Below are 23,970 nucleotides of genomic sequence, written 5' to 3'. Positions count from 1 at the left end.
CCAGGATGCTCCCCTATTCATCTTCCTGTCTCAGTCTCCGTGTCAATAAGCCTGGGTGGGTTGCTTTTGGGGTGGGTAAGGGGCAAACAGGTAGATGACTTATCTAGAGGAGCATCCAGGATGCTTGTGGGGAGCTGAGTTCACTTTGGATTCTAGCAAGCGTCATTCTGTCTTTCCCTTGTTTCCAGTGGGAAGACAGAAGCCACTTTAACAATGTGGGGAGATTTTAATCCTAGGGATTGCTAGCCAGGAGAAGACATCTAATTTCTAAAATAATACAAAATTAACTTCGGGGGTGGGGGTGGGGGTCTCGAAGTAGCAAGTGCAAAAGGCAGCTACCCCGTATACACCAATAGAGGAAAAAAACAAGGAAGAAATTGAACTCAGAGGTCCCCTGCCCGGGAGCCTTTTTGAAGAGGGTCTGCATCTTCTGGAGCATACGGCATTAGCGGAGAGATGTACCAAGGTGGGCAGAACTGGCCCGTCAGAAAGGCGCGGAGAAATTTAGAGAAGCGCGCGAAGAGAAGCTGTTGCCTGGTGCTCCAGCCTGCAGCGCCCTCCTGCGCCCTCTATTGGCAAATATTAATATGAAGCCAGGTAGAAAGAACCACAAGCTGTTTCACGACATAGGACAAAGGGTGGATTTGAGTTTCATCCCACTCCCCCCCCCACCTCTGGCCTTTCTCTCTTTTCTTTTCCCCCACTCCCGACTCTTTCCTTTTCCCACACTGAAGTAGGGCCTTCCCTGCATTGAAGCTTCTGAACCAAACTCAAGAATCGTGTCTGAAATCAGTAAGATCAGTTGCCTTTCATTCCTTGCATTTTTCCGTGTAGAAAGCTGGCATTAACTTGCATCTTGACTTTTCTGTGATTTTAAATTACTTTGTTTAATATTTTCCCAGAAGAGTCAATGACCCAGGAGATTAGGTGTTCTACCACCTTCCAGGTGCTACTCATTGTTCTCCTGGGCTCTGGGCGGGAAAGTGATTACCGTTCCTTTCTAATAAGCAACCCTAGACTCTGCAACCAATACCAGGTCTGTGATAACAATTGCTGGACCCCGGCTCATCCGCACCAGTAATGCCCCGAGAGTGCTCACGAGGCCCTTCTCATAGGCCCTCTCTAGCTGACACTGGTGTGAGAGGTACTTCTTACGGGGATTTCCTGATTGAATATGGATAACGTTGTTTATGATAGCTACCATTTACTTTACATCATGAAGTAGACTCCATGGAAGGCACTGTGCGTGTATTTTCCATAGAGGTAGACGGCCGGGATCCTGTCTAAATAAGATGACCCTCTCTGTCCCTGTAAACCACTGAGGATAACAGATCTCTAATGAATGTTGGCAAACAAGTCAGTGGAGAGAAGTTAAAGCAACAGAAACAAAAAATGCAGAAATGTTCCTGGGCGCCCAGTGGAGCTGCCCTCTCACCCTTGAGGGGCACTGATTGTGGGCTCTCCCTTTTCTTCCAGTTCCACCGTTGCTCAGCCGTCTGAGATGCCACCGTCTCCTCTGGTGTGGGAGTGATAGTGGAAGACACTGTACTACTGAAGATGTAATGTAGCTTTCACTGGAGTCTGGGATTTGCAATTCTGGAGGGTTAATCATGCTTGTACTGTAATTTTACTAATGAAGTTTTAAATTAACAACCACTACTTGTATGATATGAATAATATTTAGAAATGTTACTAGACTTTTAATCTTGTAAAGTGGTTGTGCTTTTAGAAGAAAAAAAAAATATTTTACCCAGAGTTGCACATGGTTAAAGAATTCGGTGCAGCTGTTATGGCTCGACTCAGAACAAACGAGAATTGAACCAAATTTGGGCGTTTGGGGTTTATGTTTTGTTTTTCTTTTTCTTTTTTTCTTTTTTATGAAGCGAGATTATTCACATGCACACACACACACAAATAGTCATACATTTTGATATTTGAGCCATTCCTAAAGACTTTAGTTTTAAGCTTGCCTGTGACCAATCATGGAGCCACGGGAGCTGATCATGGCTGCACCTGGGGGAGGCTGCGGGAGGGGCACGCCACCTAATGATCAAGCCCTATACCTGGCTTCTCATTAGAGCCGTGATGGTGATGTGTGCTGTCTGAACTCCAATGTCGTGCGTAGAGAGACTAACCCTGTTTTCCTTACCCAGTATAAATATATATATATATATTTAATCTATTTTTATTAGAAGTTTTTCTGCTCTTTCTTACATAAAAAGAAAAAAGACCCAAGCATGCATCCTTCATGTGTGTAAATAATTCATCTCTGTGCTAATTTCAAAAGAACCCCAACACTGCTGTATAGAGAGAACTAGCTTGCACATTTTAGGTCTGTGAAATTCTGTGAGACTTTTCCTGCACTGGACAGTGAAAAATAATAAATAAAAGACAAAAAGAAATTTTTTAAAAAATTAAAGCCACCAAGGCACATAGGGAATCCTGTCAAATGTGTTTGTGTCCTTAGGCAGAGCTGTGGGAGTCTTGAAATGTCACAGTAGTAAATAGCTTACCGCTTTTCGACAAATTCTTTTTCCTGCTGGAACACTGAACTGTGCATATGTAAATACGAACACCAATCGAAGGCCTCTACCTCCTGGAGTTACACAACTTGGCTTGTTTACCTCCACACGCTGATGATGACTATTTTTTTTTTTAAGTTCAATGTGGAGACTTGACTTGAATGTCCCTTCCAACTTTTATATTAAAAATAAAAAGACAAGAAAATCGAAGAGCGTTTTTCACCTGTACAAGGAGTACTAACGGATCGTCTTAAAACTGGTCTAGGAAAAGCTTGGTGTGTGTTATGGACAATTAACTGTTAAAGTTATTGTAAGTTATCTGTATTTAGCAGAGTATTTTCATCTGAGTGATCTGAGCTGAATTTGAAGACTATTAAGTTATGTTTGGAAGTTTTAACTTCAATGAAGTAATTATTTGCTGTGAAAGAAACAAACATTGAATTACTAAACAAAGATGGTGCAATATCTTTGTTTTTGTTTTTGTTTTTTTATGAGGCTCCTGAGAATCAACCCAACTGAAGCATTTCAATTCACTTGAATGAGAAACGTGTTTAGTATCAAAAGAGCCCGAGAAGACACTGGTATGAAAGGTACAATCTCAGAGGTTGGTCAGTTACCATGGCACACTTTCTGGTCACTTTGTACAATGTAGATTTGAAGTACAGTGGTGAAAACATTAAATGTGACATTTGAAAATGATATGTCGCTGTCTTACTTCCACCCCCCACCCATCTCATACCCACCCCCACACACACACCCCTACACACATCCCATCTCACACCCACCCCCACACACACACCATGTTTCTCTTCAGTGCAGCCTCTGCTCTGACTTCCACTCTTAGCTTTGTGGAAATTGCTTGTCTGCTTTTTGGGTTTTTTTTTTTTTAATTATTATTATTAAAAATTTCCACCTCCTCCCACTTCCCTTCCCCTCCCTATACTCCCCCTCCCCCTCCCTCTCCCATCCAAAGAGCAGTCAGGGTTCCCTGCCCTGTGGGAAGTCCAAGGTCCTCCCCCCCCTCCATCCAGGTCTTAGGAAGGTGAGCATCCAAACAGACTAGGCTCCCACAAAGCCAGTATATGCAGTAGAATCAAAACCCAGTGCCACCCAGGCGGTGGTGGCGCACGCCTTTAATCCCAGCACTCGGGAGGCAGAGGTACGCGGATCTCTGTGAGTTCGAGACCAGCCTGGTCTACAAGAGCTAGTTCCAGGACAGGCTCCAAAGCCACAGAAACCCTGTCTCGGAAAAAAAAAAAAAAAAAAAAAACCAGTGCCATTGTCCTTGGCTTCTCAGTCAGCCCTCATTGTCAGCCACATTCAGAGAGTCCGGGACAGATGAAGCATGCTTGTCTGTTGACAGCTGATGGCTTCTGGGAGAAGGAAAGTCAGTGTTCTTACGCGTATGACTCCTGTCCGTCGGTGGTGGATCAGTCCTTTAATCACAGGCCATCCTGGTCTACAGAGCAAGTCACAGGACAGCCAGGGCTACACAGACCCTGACTCAAAAAACAAAACAAAAAATATGACTCCTGGTCAGAAGACCACAGTCCAGTGAACAGACACACACACACACACACACACACACTCATGTATATGGACACACTCGTGTATATGGATGGACATACTTATGTACATGGACGGATATATATACTCATGTATATGGATACAACACTCATGTATATATTTGGTCAGCATAATCAGTGAACTATAAAAACGGGGGACATGAAGTTGGGAGGACGTGGGGCAGATCATAAAGGAATGGGCCACTAAGTTCACTTCCACCACCAAAATGTACTTAAAATTTGAAACCCATGTAGCTGAAAATGCCTAATGCTGGAAACTAGGTGTGGTGACACATGCCTTTAATACCAGCCCCTGGGAGGCAGCAAGATCTCAGAGTTCAAGATCAGTCTGGTCTACATAACTGAATTCTAAGCCAGCCAGAGCTCTACAGTGAGACCCTGTCCCAAAAAGAGAAAGAAAGCTGCATTAAAGGGTGGAGCTCAGTGGTCAAGTGTTTGTCCCTCCTCTGCCTCCCGGGTGCTGGGACTGCTGGGGTTAAAGGCAGGTACCGCCAGGCCCTGGCTAATGCAGCTTCCAAAGCTTAACTCCAGAAGAGCTAAGGATGAAACAGTTTTGTCCTTCAGGATTAACCCCTGCCTTCTCTGCACACACTGATTCTTTGTCACAAAAAAGGATAACCTCTCAAGGCAGCCCAGCCCTAGCAGCCTGGTGAAACCACGGAGCTCAGGGGATGGTTCTCAGTCTCCTAGACCCCACCCCCCCACACCCCATACCGAATCTCTAGCATTGGCACGATCCTAGCTCTGGTTTGATGGCGATCCTTTGGTGAGTGCCCGTCTCATGGTTTCATTTTGAGGTATGAGTATATCTATCAGTGAGAAGCCACAGCAGTTCCAGGGCTCACCATTTTCCAAAGCACTGTACCGTCTTTTTTTTCTTTTTTGGTTTTTGGAGACAGGGTTTCTCTGTGGCTTTGGAGCCTGTCCTGGAACTAGCTCTTGTAGACCAGGCTGGTCTCGAACTCACAGAGATCCGCCTGCCTCTGCCTCCCAACTGCTGGGATTAAAGGCGTGCGCCACTACCGCCCGGCTCACTGGACTGTCTTGAATCTGGTCTTACACCGTAGGCCACAGTCTGCATGGGGCAGAGGGTCGAGTGGAAAACATGCCCAGGGCAATGCTCGTAGTGGAAAGGGACAAGCTCTCTTTCCAGAACGCCACAGACGGTCACAGAGAGTGACTGTCACCTGAGCTTAAATACACAAGGACAGGATGGAGGAGGCAGGCTGCGTGGTGAGGAGGGAAATGTAGGTTAAATGGAGGACAGAGGGAAGCAGGGGTACTTATAATGCCAGGATTCCCTTCCTACCGCTAGGGGTCACTGAGGTGCTTGTCTCAAATAATACACACATTTAAGATTTATTTATTATCCTGTGCTCTGACCTAAGATGCCCCATCGAAAAGGATTTTAGCAGTCTTTGTGACAAGCAGCCAATAGGAAGACTTCTTTTCAGACAATTTTGTGATACAAAACCAGATCTAAAGAGATGCATTGAATTCTTGGATGCCGTGGCTGAGTATGAAGTTACCATTGAAGAGGACAAAGAGTTTGGGCTAGTCATCTTAAATAGATTCTTCAACGAGATTAAGAAGAAATTACAAATCTCTTAGAATATTGGTTCAAAGAATTCTGTTTTATTTGCCTAATTTGGAATAACATTCTCCACCCCCACCCCCCCAAAGAAAAAGGATTTATTTATTGTGTTAACAGCATTCTCCCCGCATGTCTGTCTGCCCGCCAGGAGAGGGCACCAAATCTCATTTCAGATGGTTGTGAGCCGCTCTGTGGGGCTGGGAGTAAAACCTCTTGGAGGTAAAGAGCCCTGCTTTTTTTTTTTTTCAAAGGCAGGGTTTCCGCGTAGTTTAGACTGGCCTTGAACGTGCCATGTAGTCAAGTAAGTACACCCTTGCACTCCCGATTCTCCTGCCTCTGCCGCTCAGGGTTGTGATTAGACATGACATTAGACAATGCTTAGCCTGCAAATAATTTTTCAGGGATCTTTTTGCTGATATATTTAGTAGAAAGAAGCATTGCTTGTTGCGGTTTTAGCAAATGTAAGGCTATAAAGCGTGTTTCCTTCTCTGCTAGCTTTTGTTAAGTCCAATAACTAGGCTACCCACTTACTAAGGTTTTCAGAAAGCTAAAGCCTTATCTGAATTAATCCCACTTGTTGGTGACACTCATCCGGGACTCATCACTGTATAGTGTCTGTGTATCACAACACTTGGGTCGATTGGATACACCAATCCCACAGAGCCACTGAGGTCTTTTGCTTTGTCTAGTTGTTGTTTTTGTTGTTGCGTTCAATGTAAAAGGCCTGGTAGGCAAGTAATTTACCGAGGCCTTAAGCACAGCCTCTTTCCACAAGAACAAGGAAGTCACTGAACACGGCGATGACTGCAGAGCGGCTGTGTGCCCCTCCTCATCCAGTCTCTCCAGGGCCACGTGACTTCCCCACGGTAATAATTTCAGTTTGGGGGCTGCAGAGATGGCTCACCAGCGAACCATACTGCTCTCAAAGGGCCTGGGTTCAGTTCCCAGCGCCCACACTGGGCAGCTCACAACCACCTGTAACTAATTCTAGTTCCTGGGCATCTAACATCCTCTTCTAGCTTTTGTGGGCCCTGTACCCACATGCTTGTACCCTACACACACACACACAGAGAGAGAGAGAGAGAGAGAGAGAGAGAGAGAGAGAGAGAGAGAGAGAGAGAGAGAGAGAGAGAGGAGAGAGAGAGAGAGATTGGTTTAAAAAACAATTTTGGGGAGGGTGGTTTAATGCCAGCACTCCAGAAGCAGAGGCAGATGGATCTCTGAGTTTTAGGCCAGCCTGCTCTGCGAAGCAAGTTCCAGAGTAGCCAGAGCAGAATCTCTGTGAATTTGAGGCCAGCCTGGTCTACAAGAGCTAGTTCTAGAACAGCTAGGACTGTTATGCAGGGAAACCCTGTCTCAAAAAACAAACAAAAAAACACAGAATAGCCAGAGCTATACAGAGAAACCCTGTCTCAAAAACAAACAGCCAGGGGCTGGAGAGATGGCTCAGCTGTTAAGAGCACTGGCTGTTCCTCCAGAGGACCTGGGTTCAATTCCCATCAACCATATGACAGTTTACAACTGTCTCTAACTTTAATTCCAGAGAATCTGACACCCTCACACAGCTTAGTAAAATAAACAAATAATTTTATAAGATAGTTTTAAAACTATTTTAAAAAACAAAGCTTTTAATCCAAAAAAAAAGAAAAGAAAAAGAACCAGGTGTGACTCGCTTCTAATCCTAGCACTAGGGAGGCAGAGGCAGGGTGATCTCTGTGAGTTGGAGGCAATCTGGTCTATTGAATGAACTCCAGTACAGCTCAGGCTATGTAAAGAGGCCCTATCTCAAAAACAAACAAAAATTTAAAAATAAAAACGAACTGCTCTCTCCTAAAGGAACTAAGAAGACTGGGGCTGGTGGTGTTCATTTGGAGGAAGGGCCTTCCAGTTGGAAGCATCTGGCCTTGAAATCTTTATCTATAGATAACAACCTGGCCGTGTACACAGCCTTACACTCACAGCTGCACACTTGCTGTGTTCCCTGGGCAGAAGCCTGCTTGGGGCCCCACATGTCCGAAGCTGGAAGCCACAGGATGGAGTACAGGGTCTACTCACAGTACAGGGTTAAGCAGAACTCAGAACAGCCACTCCTTCCTTAGGACTATTCTGAGTGCTGGGAAGTGTTTTTCTTTTAAATATTTATTATGTATATAGTGGTCTGTTTGCTTGTATGCCTGCAGGCCAGAAGAGGGCACCGGATCTCATTACAGATGGTTCTTAGCCACCATGTGGTTGCTGGGAATTGAACCCAGGTCCTATGGAACAGCCAGTGCTCTTAACTGCTGAGCCATCTCTCCAGCCTGGCCAGGCCTTTCCTGGTCCCTGGTCTGGAAAGGACTACAAACCTTGTGAAGAAGGAACCAGGGGAAGGTCTGAACTAAACACCATTCCCGCCAGTTTTAAGAGTCTGGGGCTGGAGGCTGGTGCAGCTCTTGCCTTGTTACTTCTGGACAGAGTCTCTTTCCTTACAAGGCGTTGGGCCCTCAAGGGCTTCACACACACATGAATGGTTTGGAGAGAAGGGAAGCTATTCAAATAGACCTGGAGGCCTGAGCTGAGGACTGGAATAGCTTTCTTGAAAGCCTTAACTTCACACAAACTCTCCTCAGCAGCCTAAGGTTCCTTTGGTACTTGCCTTTTGTCCTATTTTGGGTTTGTTTGCCTGTTTTGTTTTAGAAAAATTACCTGGGAGCACCTCTAAAAGGTTCTGGATACTGAGCGTTCGTTCTCTGACCTCGAGGGCCTAGGCAATGGTCATCTACTCAGACGTCTGCTGCTGTTTTCCCTCCCGACCCTCCTCACTGTCTACACCCTCAGCAGTCACCTCAGAAACTGGCACCAGGCTCTGTCTAGGGCTCACTTCCCCCACAGCGCAGGCTGTTCATTTTCCCACATAACTGGAAGCCAGCTCACCAGCCTTCCTGCTCCCCAAGGCCACATCTCCACCCTCACCCACCTTCCTCTGTTACTGCCTTCTAGCACTGGGCACTTTGTGCATAGGCCACGTCTCCCAAAGCCCTTCCCTCTAAAGCACTATGGCCAGGCCCTCTTGAAGGCAGAACATCCCAAATTCCTGGAGCACTGACATTCTCAGCAGGGCCTCCGCCATTTACCTCTCTATTTTCTTCCCATCACGAGTGTCCATGGCTCATCTCTCCCTCCTGGGGTCCCACACTCGATCGCTTCAACCACTCTTGTCCATCTTCTTCAGATCACCTTTATCTTCCTAACCATCCCCTCCCTGGTGCATCCAACATCCTTTTCCTGAGCAGACCCCACACTGCAGGAAACGGCCTAGGAGACTCGGGTGTCCGGGTCAAGGACCACCCACCCGCTTCATCACTGTCGATCCCTGATCCCTTCAAGCACACCCTAATCTTGGCTAATTTTGGCTAACCCTAATCTTTGCACTCCCCTAACTATACTAATTTCTCTGTGGGCAGAAACTTCGAACCCATTTCTTTTCTGTTTTTTGGCTTTTTGTTTGTTTTGTTTTGAGACAGGGTTTCTCCGCCCACGGAGCTGCTCCACTCCTCCCTGCGATCGCTTCTTTTTTTTTTTTTTTTTTTTTTTTTTTTTTGGTTTTTCGAGACAGGGTTTCTCTGTGGTTTTGGAGCCTGTCCTGGAACTAGCTCTTGTAGACCAGGATGGTCTCGAACTCACAGAGATTCGCCTGCCTCTGCCTCCCAAGTGCTGGGATTAAAGGCGTGCGCCACCACCGCCCGGCTTGGACCTTCTGTAAGATATCTTAAATGCACTTCGCTCTCTAACCTTCCACCCGCTTCGAATGCTGTCTTTCAGATCTAGTCACCAGGTTCATCCAACTTCCGGTTAGGCGTGTTCATCCAGATGCTGCAGTCTGCTCAAGATCTGTTTCTATGTTTTGGCTTGAGACTGGGTCTCTCTATCCCTGGCTGACCTAGGCCAGGCTGGCCTAGACCTCACTGAGGTCCGCCCACGCCCAGCCCTTTAGTGGGGGTCTGTTTCAAATCCTGCAGGTGACAGAACCCAGACTTCTTGAGCGCTAGGCAAGAGCACTACCATTTAGCAACAGCCAAGTCCTAATCTTGAGAAGTGTCTGCAAGCCCAAACTGAATTAATTTCCTTTGAACCCACTTCCTGTGCCCCCTCTTCTCAACGAATGGCAGCCCCCATCTTGTCCCGAGCCTAGCAAGACCCAGGATATAAGATCGTTATTTCTGGGCTGGACAGTGATTTTTGGAGCCAGCACGAAGGCGAGGCTCGCGGAGCTCCGGCACCGTCACTGCGGCGCCACAGGCCACAAGTCCGGGTCCGGAACAGAACGCAGATAATGAAAGCTACGCATCACGCGGGACACCACCGCACGGAGCACCACTCCGTACACGCGAGCCCGCCGACGTGGACGGCTCGAGCCCCGCCCCGTCGCGCGGCGCTCCCAACAGCCAATGGGAACTATTGGTGGGCCGTCGCTCAAACTACAGCCCGGGTAGGTAAGGAGCGGAGCCCGTGGGCGACCGCCCACTCTCGCGCCGCGCCTGTGTTCTCTCGGCCAATGGTCGCGGCTTGCGTAGGTCGGGGGTGATCAGCGCGTCCCACAGCGCGGGCGCCAGGTTTCTTCCCACGTCGCGGGTTCCCGGTGCAGGCGTGTCAGCTGCGTCTTAACCGACAGGACGAACATGGGGGCCGTGGCCGCCAGGCGCTGCGTCGAGTGGCTGCTTGGCCTCTACTTTGTCTCGCACATCCCCATCACGCTGTTCATCGACCTGCAGGCGGTGCTGCCGGCCGAACTGTACCCGCAGGAGGTGAGGGTTCAGGGGTCCCCCACGTGCCGTCGCGGTTCCCGTCGGCTCGGTGCCTGACTTGGGCCCAAGCTAGGTCTAACAAGCCAAAGACCAACGCTTTATTCCTCTCAGGAGCATCCCTGGCACTCAAGAAGTCCTGGGTTCAAGCTACATTTACTCCCTAAACCTTTGCAAACCCTTTGTCCTCGGGGTGTGTTTCGCTTAGTTCCACCTCCGGCAGGTGGCTGAGGGAAGTGGCCTGGGTGAATCAATGTCTGTCAGCTGTTGGACTTGGTTAAAGTTGTGTGGATGGGCTTTAAAACTCCAACGTAACCTCAGAGAAAAAAACCCAGTAGGATCGAGCCTGCCTAAAGGGTTTAGCATTTGGTTAATGCTGCGTGGTACATCACTCCTGGGTCTGGATCTAGCTGCAGGCGCGTTGAGGAAATGCCTTTTCAAGTACACTGTTTGAATTGGGTTTGAAGGGAGCTGCATTCTTTGACCCCACTTTATCAGAATCTGTAATCTTCCAGGGAATGTCAGCATGCTTCTCCAAACTACGGGTAGAGCTGTAAGCAGGACTGACTTATTCACATAAAAATTTGAACTGCTGGGCTGTGGTGGCGCATGACTTTAATCCTAGCATTTGGGAGGCAGAGGCAGGTGGTGGGTTGATGTGAGTTCGAGGCCAGCCTGGTCTACAGAGAGAATTCCAGGACAGCCAGGGCTACTCAAAGAAAAGCTGACTAGAAAAAAAAAGAAACAAGAAATGCCTCTGAAATGCTCTTTAAATGTTATCTTCTTTGTAGGGCAGTTCTTAATTTTGAAATCCAGGAGTTCTCAATGGTGTCTGCAAAATTGCATGTATCTTGTGCCCTCTGAGGAGGGGGAGACTGTAGCTTCCATCACCGGAAGAGTGCCACCCACACAAATAGGTTAGGAGTGACACAGTCAGCAATGTCACCCCACACACACACACTCCCTTAAGTCTCCTTTTGATTTGTTTATGGAACCACATAACTAGGAAGACCTTTGACCTTCTTTTCCATGGGAAACTCTAGATAGTATGTGGCAAGAACACTTGGTTTTTCCAAGAACTGGCTGAGTATCTTGGCATGTTTAGAGCTCTATGGCTCCAACTTTTTTTCCTTAAAATAACAGTTCATTGAGTACACTGCAAGAGGGCTGTAACTAGGGTACTGCGTGCAGCCACAGCTTTGCAATAACAGGTTAGATAGTAAACGCAAAGATAAATCGTAGGATTAACATGTGGCTCCTTGGTTTAAAAAAAAACAAAAACAGCATGCATGAGGCCCTAAATTCAAATCCCAGCACTAAAACACAGTGTGTGTTATGTGTATACAAGTTATATCATTTTGTATCACTGCTCTAACACATTGTCAAAAATGCAGTGGCTTACTTTACCCTAGATTTATTCTTAGGCTGTTTGGAAGTTAGGAATTTAAAATGGTAGGTCCCAGGGCTGTAAGGAGGACTATGCTCCTTGCTGCTTGCAGCTTTGTGGTGGTTGCCAGTGTCTCATGGCTTGTTTTACAGAGCTGAGAGTCACACCTAGACCCAGGCATGCCACACAGTCTACCCACTGAGCTGCACCCCTTTCACGTCAGTCTTTGCATCATATTGCCACGTCAAAGGTATTCACATCTCCCTCTGGCTTTTATAAAGGTCACTGTGATGCATTGAAGGTCCACCATCTAACAGGAAGATTCCTTTGAATGATGCATCCATGTCCTCCTGTTGGACATGGATAAGGACATTATACCTTTGAGTGCCATCGGTCTCCTGCCACCAAGGGGCCTGACACCCTGAAGAGGCCATCAGAACAGCACTAGCTATTAGTTAGCCTTTTTGCATGGTTTTGTTGTTTTTTCAGGCAGGGTTTCTCTGTAGCTTTGAAGCCAATCCTGGTTTTTTGTATTTTGGTAATTTTGAAAAAGGGTCTCAACAGGTGGTTGACAACGTGCCTTTAATCCCAGCATTCAGGAAGTTCAAGGCCAGCTTGGTCTACAGATAGAGTTCCAAGACAGCCAGGGCTACACAGAAATGTCTTGAAAAACAAAAAGAAAGTAAGGGATGGGGGGACTCATGCTAGCCGAGGATAGCCTCAGACCCAAACATTCACCATCTCAGCTGTACAGGGTTTCCAGACATGAACCGTTTCCACCCAGTGATGGGCCTTAGGAGATGGGGGTCTCATTACTTACAGCTGCCTCTGCTTCCCTCACAGTTCCTGGTGTCTGTCCTGACTACTGGTCCGCATCCTGCTTACCACTCTCCAAATAACTACAATTTGACTAGCATCATACAGACCACCAGTTTAACATTTGTTTGTTTTTGAGATAGGGTCTCACTGTGTGCTCTAGCTGTCCTGTAACTCAGTATCTAGACCTCACTGGCCTCAAACTCAGGTTCCCTCCTCTGCTTCCCAGATACTTAATTCTAGGTTTATTGTCACCGTGCCCGATGAGCTTTCGAGCTAGGGATGTAGCGTTGGCCACGGTCTAGCATGCACACAGTGCTGGGTTTCATGTCTAGCCCTTTATCTCTGTCCCCTTTTTGCCTTTTTTGAAATTTTATTCATTATTATTGTGCTACAATGCCTGTGTGGCGGTCACAGGACAATTAGTAGGGTCAATTGTCACCTCCATCTTTACAGGAGTTCTGGATAGGGAATTAGGTCATCAGGCATGTGCACCAAGCACTTTACCCACAGAACCATCTTGCTGGCCCTGCCTTTTTAATGTCTTGACCAGAAACTGTGGTATTAAAGGCGTAAACCTGGAACACCCTGCCTGCAACACTATCCCCTCCTCCCTCTTGTTTCATTTGCATGGGGAGTGATTTTGTTGCTTCTCCGTGGAGAAAATAATAATCTGGGGATTTAAGTCAGTCACAGATTGTCTTAAATGATCCCTGAATTTAGAACCGGTTTGGTGGCACTCAGAAGGCTATGAGACAAGGATCACTCACTAGGTTGAAGGCCAACCTAGGCTACATAGCAAGACTGTCTGTAAAACAAACAGCAAAGCCCAAATTTACACCCACAAAAAGACCATTTATAAGAAGCTAAAACATATCATCTAGGGTTTTTCCCCAAAAAGGTGGAAGGCCTCAGTGACTGGGCTGAGTTTTGCAAACTAAACTTTGTTGTTTGAATCAAATCACCTGGCCTGAGCTTAAAGACAAGCTTGGGTTCAAACAGAAAGGAAAGGAAGCATTTTGTAGTATCTCAAGAAAACCGTGTGAGCCCATAGATCTAAAAGCAGTCGGTCCTGATCCTAATTGAGGTTCTTCAGGATTCTGTAGCAGACCAGTTCAGAAAGACAGTGTTCCAGGTAGGTGTGGTGTAAATGGAAAGTTTTTTTCTTTTAAACCTTGGGGTGTAGGGTTTAAATGATATTGAGCAATTGCGTGCTTAGATTTGGTAGTGTTAAACTGGAACATCTTTGGCTATGGACCAAGCACACACGCTTTCATCCGTGTTCACCGCTGTTGTACATGGATTCACTGCATCTGAACACAAAGATGGAGAAATTGTGTGCTGGAGCCAGGCCCTTGCCGCCAGCTACCACACTCACTGCTTGTCCAGGCTGTGCTGGCATTCGGTAGGTAGGTGGTAGCCCGTATGGGCTCCAGCTGCCTGGGAGCGGGGCAGCCAGCTTTGCTGATCTTACCCTGCAGCCTTTCAGCTTTGCAGTACTGCACATTGGTCTGGACCTGCGGAGTAGGCCACCCTCAGCTCAGTTGTTTACAGCGGCATTCAAATGGGCAGAAATACCTGTCAGTACTTCACTCTGAAATAAATCTTGCTAAATAAGTAGTTATAATGTGAAGTTGTGGTGCACATCTCTAGCCCCAACACCTGGGAAGCGGAGGATCAGGAGTTCAAGGCCAGTTTCAGTTACAAGAGACCTTGTTTTCAAAAAACAAAACAAAAAAAAAAATGCAATGAGGGGCAAAAACATTTAGCCTGACTTGCTCAATTTACAGGTTAGGAAAGAGACCCGAGAGAGGCCGACTTAACCTTTCCTGTCCCTACCTTACTGCCCTGAAGAGTGCTCAGGGCATGCAAAGGGTATTGCCAAGGATCCAGTTTTGCACCTGTGTGCTCTGACGCCTGTGACCCCAACACAACAGTGTTTCTGGGTGCTTGCTTAAAGCTCATGGTGACGTGGCCTCCATTTCACAGTAGCCAGCCTGTCTTTGCTGTTACTTGGATTTTTCTTTGTTTTTGAGATAGGTCTGTAGGCCAGACCTAGCCTCCAACTAGGCTAGCCTTGAACTCTGATCGTCCTGCCTCTACTTCCCAAGTGCTGGGATTACTAAGTTCCACCATACCCAACAGCCTTTATCTTTTTTTTTTTTTAATTTTATTTATTTATTATGTATACAACATTCTGCCTCAGTGTATGCCCGCACACCAGAGGAGGGCGCCAGATCTCAGTACAGATGGTTGTAAGCCACCATGTGGTTGTTGGGAATTGAACTCAGGACCTCTGGAAGAGCAGCCAGTGCTCTTAACCTCTGAGCCATCTCTCAAACCCCAGCCTTTATCTTTTGATTGGAAATTAACACCAAAAAACCTCCCTAGATTTTCCATCGTAAGATCAACACCCCAGAGTCACCTTTAGCATCATATCTTGACACTTACTTGGCTTTGAGATACATTAGTGTTATTTCCAGGCTATTTTTTTGTCACTTCATTTTTGAGGCAAGATCACATATAGCCCAGGTTAGCCTTAGACCATGTAACTGAACATGACCTTGCTTTAGGATGTTAAGTTTGACAGGCCAGAGTGGGCAGCTGCAGGTTCCCATCGCCTCCTGCCTGTAGCCAGTCAGCATGGGGCTGTATACTTTGGTCTGTTAGGTTGATTACAAGTGTGAGGCTGGAGCTAGACCCATACTGCTGACTCAGGCCTCACATCAACCATGATGCTATGTACTCTGGTGTAATTCCACCAATACCCAGCTGGTCTAATAAAAAAACTGAAGCCAGTGAATAAAAATAGATGCATTTGTAACATTAGGTTGAAATGTCTATGTCTCCACAGAGGTTAAATTTACTTCCCTTCTACCCTCAGCCCTCACCCAAGAAAATTCATTGACGTCTGCATTTGAGGATTCTAGGCATCTGGTTGTGTCGTCAGGATGGGTTTCCATTTCCTTATCAACAGATGCGAGCAGAATGGTCCTAAGTGGCAGTTACTGTAGCTCCCCAGTGATGCAGCTAGTGTGTGCTAGTGCAGTTAGGGATAAATGCACAGTAGCACTAAGATGAGATTGAGGAGCCCAGGAAAGCTTACTCTGCAAAGAAGGTAACATTTGAATCACGACTAAGAGGTTTTTATTAAGACCATCTAGGCCAGTGTTTCTCAACCTGTGGGTCATGACCCCTTTGGGGGTCAAAGGACTCTTTCACAGGGGTTGAATATCAGATATCCTGCATACCACATGTTTACATAACAATTTATATCAGTAGCAAAATTATAGTTATGAAGTAACTGATTTTATGATTGGGGGTCACTACAGCATGAGGAACTCTATTAAAACATGTCAGAGCATTCGGACGGTTGAGAGCCACTGGTCTGGATGTCATTAGAGCCATGTGTGTATGTCACTGCTGCACCAGGGCTGCACAGTGAGGACCTTGGTGCACTGAAGCCACTGAACTTCTGCCAGCCACGTGTTAGTACTCATCGGGATCCTGTCTTTTCCAGTTCAGCAACCTGTTGCAGTGGTACTCTAAGGAGTTCAAAGACCCTCTGATGCAAGACCCCCCAGTGTGGTTCAAGTCCTTCGTGTTTTGTGAGCTTGTGTTCCAGCTGCCCTTCTTCCCCATTGCAGCGTATGCCTTCTTCAAAGGTTGGTAGTATGGGAAATCTTAGTTTTGCTCAGAAATCTCTTGGAGGAGCAAACCCCTGTAGCTTCAAGGATCTGGTGTCTGCTAGCATAGATGTTACAGGGAACATTAAATGGGCTCAGCTGATGTCCCGTAAACTGGGCTGCCTCAGTTATCTAGAGATCCCTCATGATGTGAAGCCTGAGGCCAGGCATAAGCTTGTTCCCTTTAACCCACCACACACACAGTTTCTTTTATCTGTGGCCTTATCTTCCACTTAGGATAGCATATTGCCTTAGAAGCTGGAAGCATCAAGCCAATCCCTGAAGAGCTTAACTTCTCATTTAAAAATTTTTCTTGGGGCTGGAAAGATGGCCCAGCAGTTAAGAACACTGGCTGCTCTTCAAAAGGACCTGGGTTTGGTTTCCAGCAATATAAAACCATCTGTAACTCCAGTTCCAGAAGAGCCAACACCCTCTCTGGTCTCTGGGGGACACTGCACACAGCGTGAATGCAGGCAAAACTATATATATATATATTTTTTTTAAATTAAAAAAGTCTACATGCCAACATATAATTAGTGCCGTTATGAAGTAGCCATGGCCATCCTTGGAAACTAAGCTCATTGAGTAGGGAAGTTTATTTCCCACTGGGACCCTGTAGGCACAGGATCCAGCTGTGCCCTCTTGCCCGTGTGGATCCTTTATGGGTGCTGTGTTCTAGACCAGACTGGCCAAGCTGCTTTGCTGCTCCCATTTCCTCAGTTGGGTCCTAGCTGTCACATAAGCTTGCCTAGTTTTCATGTGTGCAGTCTGACTGTCCATCAAGAGGAGACAGAACCATTGAGCTGAGAGGGAGCAGACAAGCAGGGAAGGGGCAGACCATGTCCCAGACACCCTGGAAGTCACCAGACATGACTTTTAACCTAATTGTCCTTTTTTCTTCCTCTGCTTCAGGAAGCTGCCGGTGGATCCGAATCCCTGCCATCATCTATGCAGTTCATACCATAACGACATTAATTCCAATCCTCTATACATTTCTACTTGAGGATTTCTCCAAAGCTGTTGCTTTCAAAGGAGTAAGACCTGAGAATTTCCGTGAACGACTGACCCTCATAGGTGTCTATGTCCCCTACTTGATAATCCCCATTATACTCCTCCTGTTCATGTTGCGGAACCCTTACTACAAGAACGAGGAGAAAAGAAAGAAAAAATAACGGATGCTAGCCTGGTGGTGGAGATCCCACAGCACAGTTGCCTTCTGGACAATACAAGAAAAACTGCTCTGAACCCATGTTTCAGCAGCATTTGAAATACAAGCAGCAGTGTACAAGAACAAGATAGTGGCAAGAACCATGCCAGGCCCTCACCTCCCAAGGGCTGAGCAGGCCATCAGCAGGGGTAGGGACCAGCAAAATGGTACCAAAGTTCTGCCACATCATTGCTAAACAATGGGCAAACAAGCTAGTTAGCACAGACCTGACTAGATCCTAACTACCTCTATAGCTGATCACTTGTCAACCAGTGAGCACTGGGTGTTTAGGCCACCTTAATGTCACAAATTTTGTCTCTTTAACATCCATGAAAAAACTACCTGGTTTTTTTTTTTTGCCTGTATCTCTGCCTCACGAGTCTAAGCCAGAAATGGTTTACAGTGGAAGGTAGCCACTCACAGGTAGCCCCGTCTTCAAGTTATCCTGCTAGTCCTTGTACTTCCCAACTCTGGTGGCTCAGTGCCACCAGGCTCCGTGGTAGATAGCTTTGTCCTTCCCATCTTGTCCAGACTGGGTTAACAGTGTGTCTGCTGTTCCACTGGCTCTCCTCAGAGAAATGAAAGATTGGTGGGTGCTAGGAAGTGTTCTTTTACCATATTGCTGTGGTTATTACTGTCTGACTGTGTGTCTGGTCCAAATAAAGGTAGCTGCTGATCACTGCCTGGTTTGTTGTGTGAATGGGGGTTAGAACACTGAGTTCTCAGAGAGGCTGGTAACAGAGCACCAGAAAAGACCACGCCATTTGCTAATGGTATTTATTGCTTTTCATTGAGAGCTTTTTGAATTAAAAAAAAAAAAAAGGTGGATCAAAGTTTAGTTTGTGCTGAGAATGCAAGAGGTGAGGCCCTGTGCTGCCTCTGCCACTAGCAACGGCTGGAGCAGCTGCCCCACAGGGGCCCCAGATGGCAGTACTGCCTCCTTGTACACTGCCATGACATACTTGGTCATCAGTCAAGTCACTGGAATGGTACAGAGGTTTTTCTGTTTGTTTTGGGTGCTTTTTTGCTTTCCTGCTATAAATAATGAAAATTTCAGTTCATTTCTGAAAAATAAATTGGTCAATAAATTCATTTTGTTCTGCTTCTACTTTACACAAAGCTTCATATTCAACCCGATACCTGAAAAACAAAATTGTTAGAAGCCCTGAAAAGAAGGAAATAAAAACAAGATAATTGAGAGTATAGAGCTTTAAATAGTTGCAAGAAATGGTTAGCTATGAAGCCAGGGCAAGAGTGTGAAATAAGCAAAGCCCTACTTAGAGCCACCCAGGAGAAACCTCCATCCCTAGGGAAGGCACAGGAGGTGGTCTCAGCCCTTGTTACAGGAACCAGTGCTCAGACTGTGGGAAGCCATCTGGAATTAACTAAGTCTCCACTTTCTTATCAAATGTAATTTTTAAAAATCTCCAGAATACCCAGTGAGGTGCTCTACCTGGAAAATGATGCATAAAGACAAGGTGATGGAGAAGGAAAATGAGAGTCTGCAGTTGAGTACTGGCTTAGCATGGCTGCTTACCTTTCTAGCTGCATTTTCTTCTCTGCTATTAGGGCTTGCAGTTGCTGCTGTTGGGCTTCTCTCTGTTTTGCTATGGATTTCAGCAAGTTCCGAGCACCAATGGCCTAAGGAACATCATGGCCAAAGAAGGCATGGTTTAAACTCACCTAAGTTCTTCAAAAGGGAAAAGTCACTTGGGAGGGGAAAAGAGAGAAGAGCCCCATGGTTTTAATGGCTAGTCAAGACTGTTAACCCACTGATCCCAAAGGGCTTGGTGAAAAATGGCAAAAAAAAAAAAAAAAAAGTGGTCTGGCTTGCCCAAGTGTATGCAGTGGCCCATTGGGAGGCATCACTTAAACGCCTTTTACCGAGCCATCTGTACCCGACAGTCTTTCACATCTTCATGTGTAAAAGAAGGGAAAAAACACCCACCAGTACTACCATGAAGATCAAAAGGAGTAACAAGTGTGTACTGGCCAGGCTGGAAAGGACTCAGTGGTTAAGAGCACTGGTTGCTCGTGGAGAGGAGCCAGGTTCAGTGCTGCAAGCACCCACATGGCAGCTCACAAGAATCTATAACTTCAGTTCTGTGGAATCCAACACCCTCTCTGACCTCCAAGGGCAAGGACACCAGGCACACACGTGGTGCACATACATGCAAGTAAGCAAAATAGATACACATAAATCAATCTAAAAATCTGGGGACTGGAGAGATGGCTCAGTCATTAAGTACTAGCTGTGTTTGCAGAGGGTCTAGGTTCAATTACCAGCACACATAAAGCAACTCACAACCAAACATTTCTAATTCTAGTTTCAGAGGATCTGATACCTTCTGGTCTCTAGACGTGCACATGTGTGTGCACAGACATCCATGCAGACAAACATTCGTTCACATGAAATAAATTTAAAAAAAATACTGGGGGCTAGAGAAATGGGTCAGCGGTTATAAGAGCACTGACTGCTCTTCCAGAGGACACAGGTTTGATTCCCAGCACCCCACATGGCAGCTCACAACAGTTCCAGGGGATCCGACACCCTCACACAGACAAACATGCCGACAAATCGCCAATGTGCATAAAAGAAAAAAGAAAATACTGGCATAAGCTCACCACGTTAACTAGGCCAGCATCTATTGATTATTAAATACCTGTGTTAAATGAGCCTACCATCCCTATAATAAAGACAAAGCCACAGGGTTCCTGGCCAAGGCCAACTGCTGATCTTACCTTCATCTTCTCGTTCTCCGCTTCTTTTGCGAGCTGATCCACAAGCTCAATTAGACCACCAACTATTTTCTGAAACTGGCCAATTTCTTTGAGGGAAAGCACAAAACATTCTCATTAGCATTTCTTTGAACTAGGGAGGTAAAGCCAACTGCCCCTTCTAATCTGTGTAACAGCAGCCTAGTGCCTACTAACCTGAGCCTCCCACCATCTGATCTACCATAGAGAAGAGGGACCAATACCGGAGTTAGACTTGGAGCATAAGCCCCAGAACGGATTCTAAGGACACAAGCACAGTCTTTGGACTGGCCAAAGTTTCAGTAGAAGGTGGTGTGGGGATCCCCACCTCTAACCACAGCTGGTAAAAAGCACACATCATTTAGGTGCCCCATTTCCTAGTCACTCTTTTCAATGCTCTTGGTATGTTGGAGCCCTGTTTTACTTTATGAAAATAGGCCAGAGAAGTGGGCCACAGCATACAGCAACCACTAAACTGGGAACAGACACCAAGCAACCTGCCACAAAACCATGGCCCATAAATCTCTTGCTTTAGCTGAGTATGTGGCACAGGTCTGGAACCCTAGCACTAGGGTGGCTGAGTTAGGAGAATCCTAAGTTTGAGGCCAACATACAACATACACAGTGAGACCCTCAAAAAAAAAAAGAAAGAAAGAAAGAAAATTCCCTTGCTCCAGCTTAATCTGGGTTTTTCCATTGGCACTGAGCTGGCTTAGCAGTTAGGAAAGAAAGCCTTCTGGGGATCTGTAGCCCAAAGGGCACCACTGTGCTGAGCTGCTCCTGGAGACTTCAGTTACCACCTCTAACTCCAAATAACACAGATCCTGCCACCAAGACTATTCTACCAAGAAATCAAATCAGAATATATAATTTATTTCCCACCTCCAAGTCATAATTCTCTATCAAAAATTTTAAGGTTATTCATCTAAAAAACACCCACCTCTTCCCCCAGTCCATTTAGTGTTGTGGGGACTAAATGTGGGACTCCATGGCAACACAAGAGGGCAAGTAGAAAAGGTTGGGTACACATGGGAATCCAGAGACTAGGCTCAATCCAGGTAGCAAGCACTCCGTTCTGGTAGACCTAAGAGCGCTAGTCAAGGTGGGGTAGTGAATTTATTCAAAGCACTGTGTCTCCAAGTGATACTCACTGTCTACAAAATCCTTACACTCTTCCTTGAGCTCTATGGTCTGCTGAGTAACCTCTGGGTCCAACACCCGAAGCTTGTTCAGCTCATCAAAGTGCAGCCCTGCTTCCCCCAAGATGTCCTTGGCCATAGCTGCAAAGAAATCAGCCCCAACCTGAATTTCAGCCCAGACACCCAAGGAAATTCAGGCTCGACTTCAGCCCATTCCAGTCCCGGATACCAACAGCAAGCCCGCCTCACGCTCCCCGTTCCCTCTGCCTCCACCACCCAGCCTCACCTGTTTCCCTTCCAGGCTCCCTAGAGAAGCTCTGCTTTGAAGGGGTGACAGTGGCAGTCAGGAGGTATGTCATAGGAGCAAGGATCAGGAAAGAATAAAGTCCAGTTGCTTGTCACAGGCATCGTTCATTCAACATACATTTCTTGAGTGCCTACTACATGCCAGCACTGCTAGATGCTGGGTGTGAAGATGAACGCAACACGGTGCCTGCCCTGGACCAGCACAGTTTAGCTGGAGGAAAACAGCCATGGAACCTGAAAAACTATATTGCATTAAGTGATTTTACAGAACTATCACTAAGCCAACAAAAAAGTAAAAACAGCAGCTCACTTGGGTGCATCTGGCCTAAGCTGTGAGCCATAAGCATAGTTAGAAATCCCCATTTGTGCACTCCAAAAGGCTTTTCAAATGCATGCATTGAAATGAATAAAGAAAAAGTCTGAGTGAATTTAAAAAAATTAAAGCGCTAAAAGCCAGCTATAGTCATAAATGACTCTGACCCCAGAGTTGTGCCAGAGGACCCCAATACAAATTTAGGACCAACCTGGGCTACATACCAAGTCCCAGGCTATCCTGTGCTACATGAGGCCCTGTCTCAAAACCAAATTGTCTTCTTGTGCTGTTCTATTTGGACAAACAGTTGAGCACTTACGAGCTACCAGGGATTAACTGGACCAGGAGCTACACAAAAGTCCGTGTAATATGAGGGTGCACACACCTATCTAGACTTCCGTTTGCATGCATTTCTTCAAAAAACTGGAATCCCTGCTCCAAGGACAGAGTGAACACAGTGTCTCTAGTCAGACACAGCAGGCAAATAAACACAAACTGTGATAAGACCACGAGGAACAGCGCTCAGCGCTTTGTGAAGCCGCTGCAAGAGCGCGGCACTCACAGGGCAGAGGGCGGTCAACAAAAGTCTTCAGGAAAAAAACGGTATGAAACCTAACTAACTAAACGTGTCCCAAAAAATCTTCTATGAGAAGGTGGGAGAGAGGCATTCTGGGCAGAGGGGAAAGCGCATGGGAAGATCCTGAAACTAGAATTTGACACAAAGGCTGTGGTATCAACGACAAGAGGGAGCAACGAGGCTAGACTGGTTAGAGCTGGATGCTGAGAAGCTCCAGCCCTGAACTTGGCTTTCTATAACGGTAACAGCTAGCAGTGGATTCCAGCAGTGCTCGTCGATCAGATTAGCAAAGATCACTGCTTTGGCCTACGGGAGGGAAGAGGAACAGCAGCTCCCAGATTCTTCGCTGATAGCCTAGCATCTAAGCAGGCTGCCTGCAGGTAAGTGGCACTCTGTTAATGTTTGTGGAATGAATGGATGTGGAAACGGTAGGCTTAACAGAAGAAAAGACTTGAAGCTGAAGGCGAGTTCGGAGCTGAGATGGTTTCTGAGTCTACAGAATTTAGTAACAGATCTCTGAAAGCAGCAAACTGGAGATGAGGAAAAAGAGCCGAGCGTGATGGCCATGAATGTGGGGTGGACCGAGTGTGTGGCTGGAAAGGACAGTTGAATGAGATGGGTAAGAAGGAGAATTGCTGGGAAATGGTGCGCAGCGGACCAACAGAACCCCGCCTCACCCCCAGCTTCCACCAAATGTACCAGAAACCTGGGGTTGAGGTTCCTAAGCATGAGGGCGGTGACGGGCTCCGCAGGCACTATGGACAGCTGCGGCTGTGGGGTGCGGAGAAGGCGCGGGCACAGTCAGGAACAACTGGCAAAGGACGTGGCGGTCTTTACTACGCTATCCTCCTGCACTGTCCGAGCCTCGGTTTCCCGCGGAGATGGCAGGAAGCCGCGCTCTAGGGCTGAGCTGGGTGTAAACCGGCTCTCTCTAAACCACCGCTATCGGTCTGGGCCTGCCAACCCTCAGCGCAGGGTCACCTCGCCCTCAAGTCCCAAGTCCACCAGCTCCCGCGACCTCAAATCACGACATACCTGCCGACCCGTTGCGGCGGCACGCTACGGCCCAGACGCTAACCACAACCGGCCGCTGCCACGGATACAGGACCTGGTAGCCACACGTCACCCCCTGACACCAGAACCACTCGCATCCGCCCAGCCCGCAGTGCCTGCTGGGAAATAGAGGCAATCCAAGAGGAGCGATAACGGCCCACGAGACCCAGAAGCCTTTGCGCCGGAGATTGGCGGAAGTAGATTTGCTCTCATACCCAGAAGCGGAAGAAAGCCCAGCCTCAGCGG

General features: G+C 46.9%; 3 protein-coding genes across 8 annotated transcripts in view; 2 read left to right on the top strand and 1 right to left on the bottom strand.

Annotated features, from left to right (window-relative positions):
• The window catches only part of Nlk (nemo like kinase), a 126,115-nt gene extending 122,912 nt beyond the window's left edge, over positions 1 to 3,203 (top strand). The window contains exon 11 of the mRNA XM_057776222.1: positions 1,477 to 3,203. Coding sequence (XP_057632205.1) covers positions 1,477 to 1,531 — 55 coding nt within the window. The 3' untranslated portion in view covers positions 1,532 to 3,203. The remainder of the gene's footprint in view (positions 1 to 1,476) is intronic.
• Positions 3,204 to 10,225: 7,022 nt separating this feature from the next.
• Positions 10,226 to 18,359, top strand: Tmem97 (transmembrane protein 97). The gene is made up of 3 exons (XM_057776161.1): positions 10,226 to 10,486; positions 16,207 to 16,351; positions 17,285 to 18,359. The coding sequence occupies exons 1-3, from the start codon at positions 10,361 to 10,363 to the stop codon at positions 17,542 to 17,544; spliced, it is 531 nt and encodes a 176-aa protein (XP_057632144.1). The 5' UTR covers positions 10,226 to 10,360; the 3' UTR covers positions 17,545 to 18,359.
• A 222-nt stretch (positions 18,360 to 18,581) lies between these two features.
• Ift20 (intraflagellar transport 20) lies at positions 18,582 to 23,841 on the bottom strand. Of its 6 annotated transcripts, none has more exons than XM_057776163.1 (6): positions 23,707 to 23,841; positions 21,762 to 22,015; positions 21,488 to 21,616; positions 20,322 to 20,407; positions 19,117 to 19,220; positions 18,582 to 18,719 (listed from the first exon to the last, which is right to left on the bottom strand). In XM_057776163.1, exons 2-6 carry the CDS (start codon positions 21,832 to 21,834, stop codon positions 18,638 to 18,640), a joined length of 474 nt encoding a protein of 157 aa, XP_057632146.1. In that variant the 5' UTR covers positions 21,835 to 22,015; positions 23,707 to 23,841; the 3' UTR covers positions 18,582 to 18,637. The 6 variants fall into 6 exon arrangements, with proteins under 6 accessions (XP_057632146.1, XP_057632145.1, XP_057632147.1 ...); XM_057776162.1 differs by having other exon boundaries at positions 21,762 to 22,023; positions 23,707 to 23,835; XM_057776164.1 differs by having other exon boundaries at positions 21,762 to 21,992; positions 23,707 to 23,835.
• Between the last annotated feature and the right edge of the window lie 129 nt (positions 23,842 to 23,970).

This window comes from Chionomys nivalis, chromosome 7 (genome assembly GCF_950005125.1).
Source record: "Chionomys nivalis chromosome 7, mChiNiv1.1, whole genome shotgun sequence".
NCBI lineage: Eukaryota > Metazoa > Chordata > Mammalia > Rodentia > Cricetidae > Chionomys > Chionomys nivalis.
This window is presented reverse-complemented; position numbering and strand designations above follow the sequence as displayed.

Bases quoted from the DNA above. Each gene is read 5' to 3' on its own strand.
- Tmem97 (XM_057776161.1), top strand. From the start codon at position 10,361: ATGGGGGCCGTGGCCGCCAGGCGCTGCGTCGAGTGGCTGCTTGGCCTC. The intron at 10,487-16,206 runs GTGAGGGTTCAG...TGTCTTTTCCAG, and splicing joins CCGAACTGTACCCGCAGGAG to TTCAGCAACCTGTTGCAGTG. The intron at 16,352-17,284 runs GTTGGTAGTATG...CCTCTGCTTCAG, and splicing joins AGCGTATGCCTTCTTCAAAG to GAAGCTGCCGGTGGATCCGA.
- Ift20 (XM_057776163.1), bottom strand. From the start codon at position 21,834: ATGACATACCTCCTGACTGCCACTGTCACCCCTTCAAAGCAGAGCTTC. The intron at 21,617-21,761 runs GTGAGGCTGGGT...ATTTCTTTGCAG, and splicing joins GGAGCCTGGAAGGGAAACAG to CTATGGCCAAGGACATCTTG. The intron at 18,720-19,116 runs GTAAGCAGCCAT...TTTGTTTTTCAG, and splicing joins AAGAAAATGCAGCTAGAAAG to GTATCGGGTTGAATATGAAG.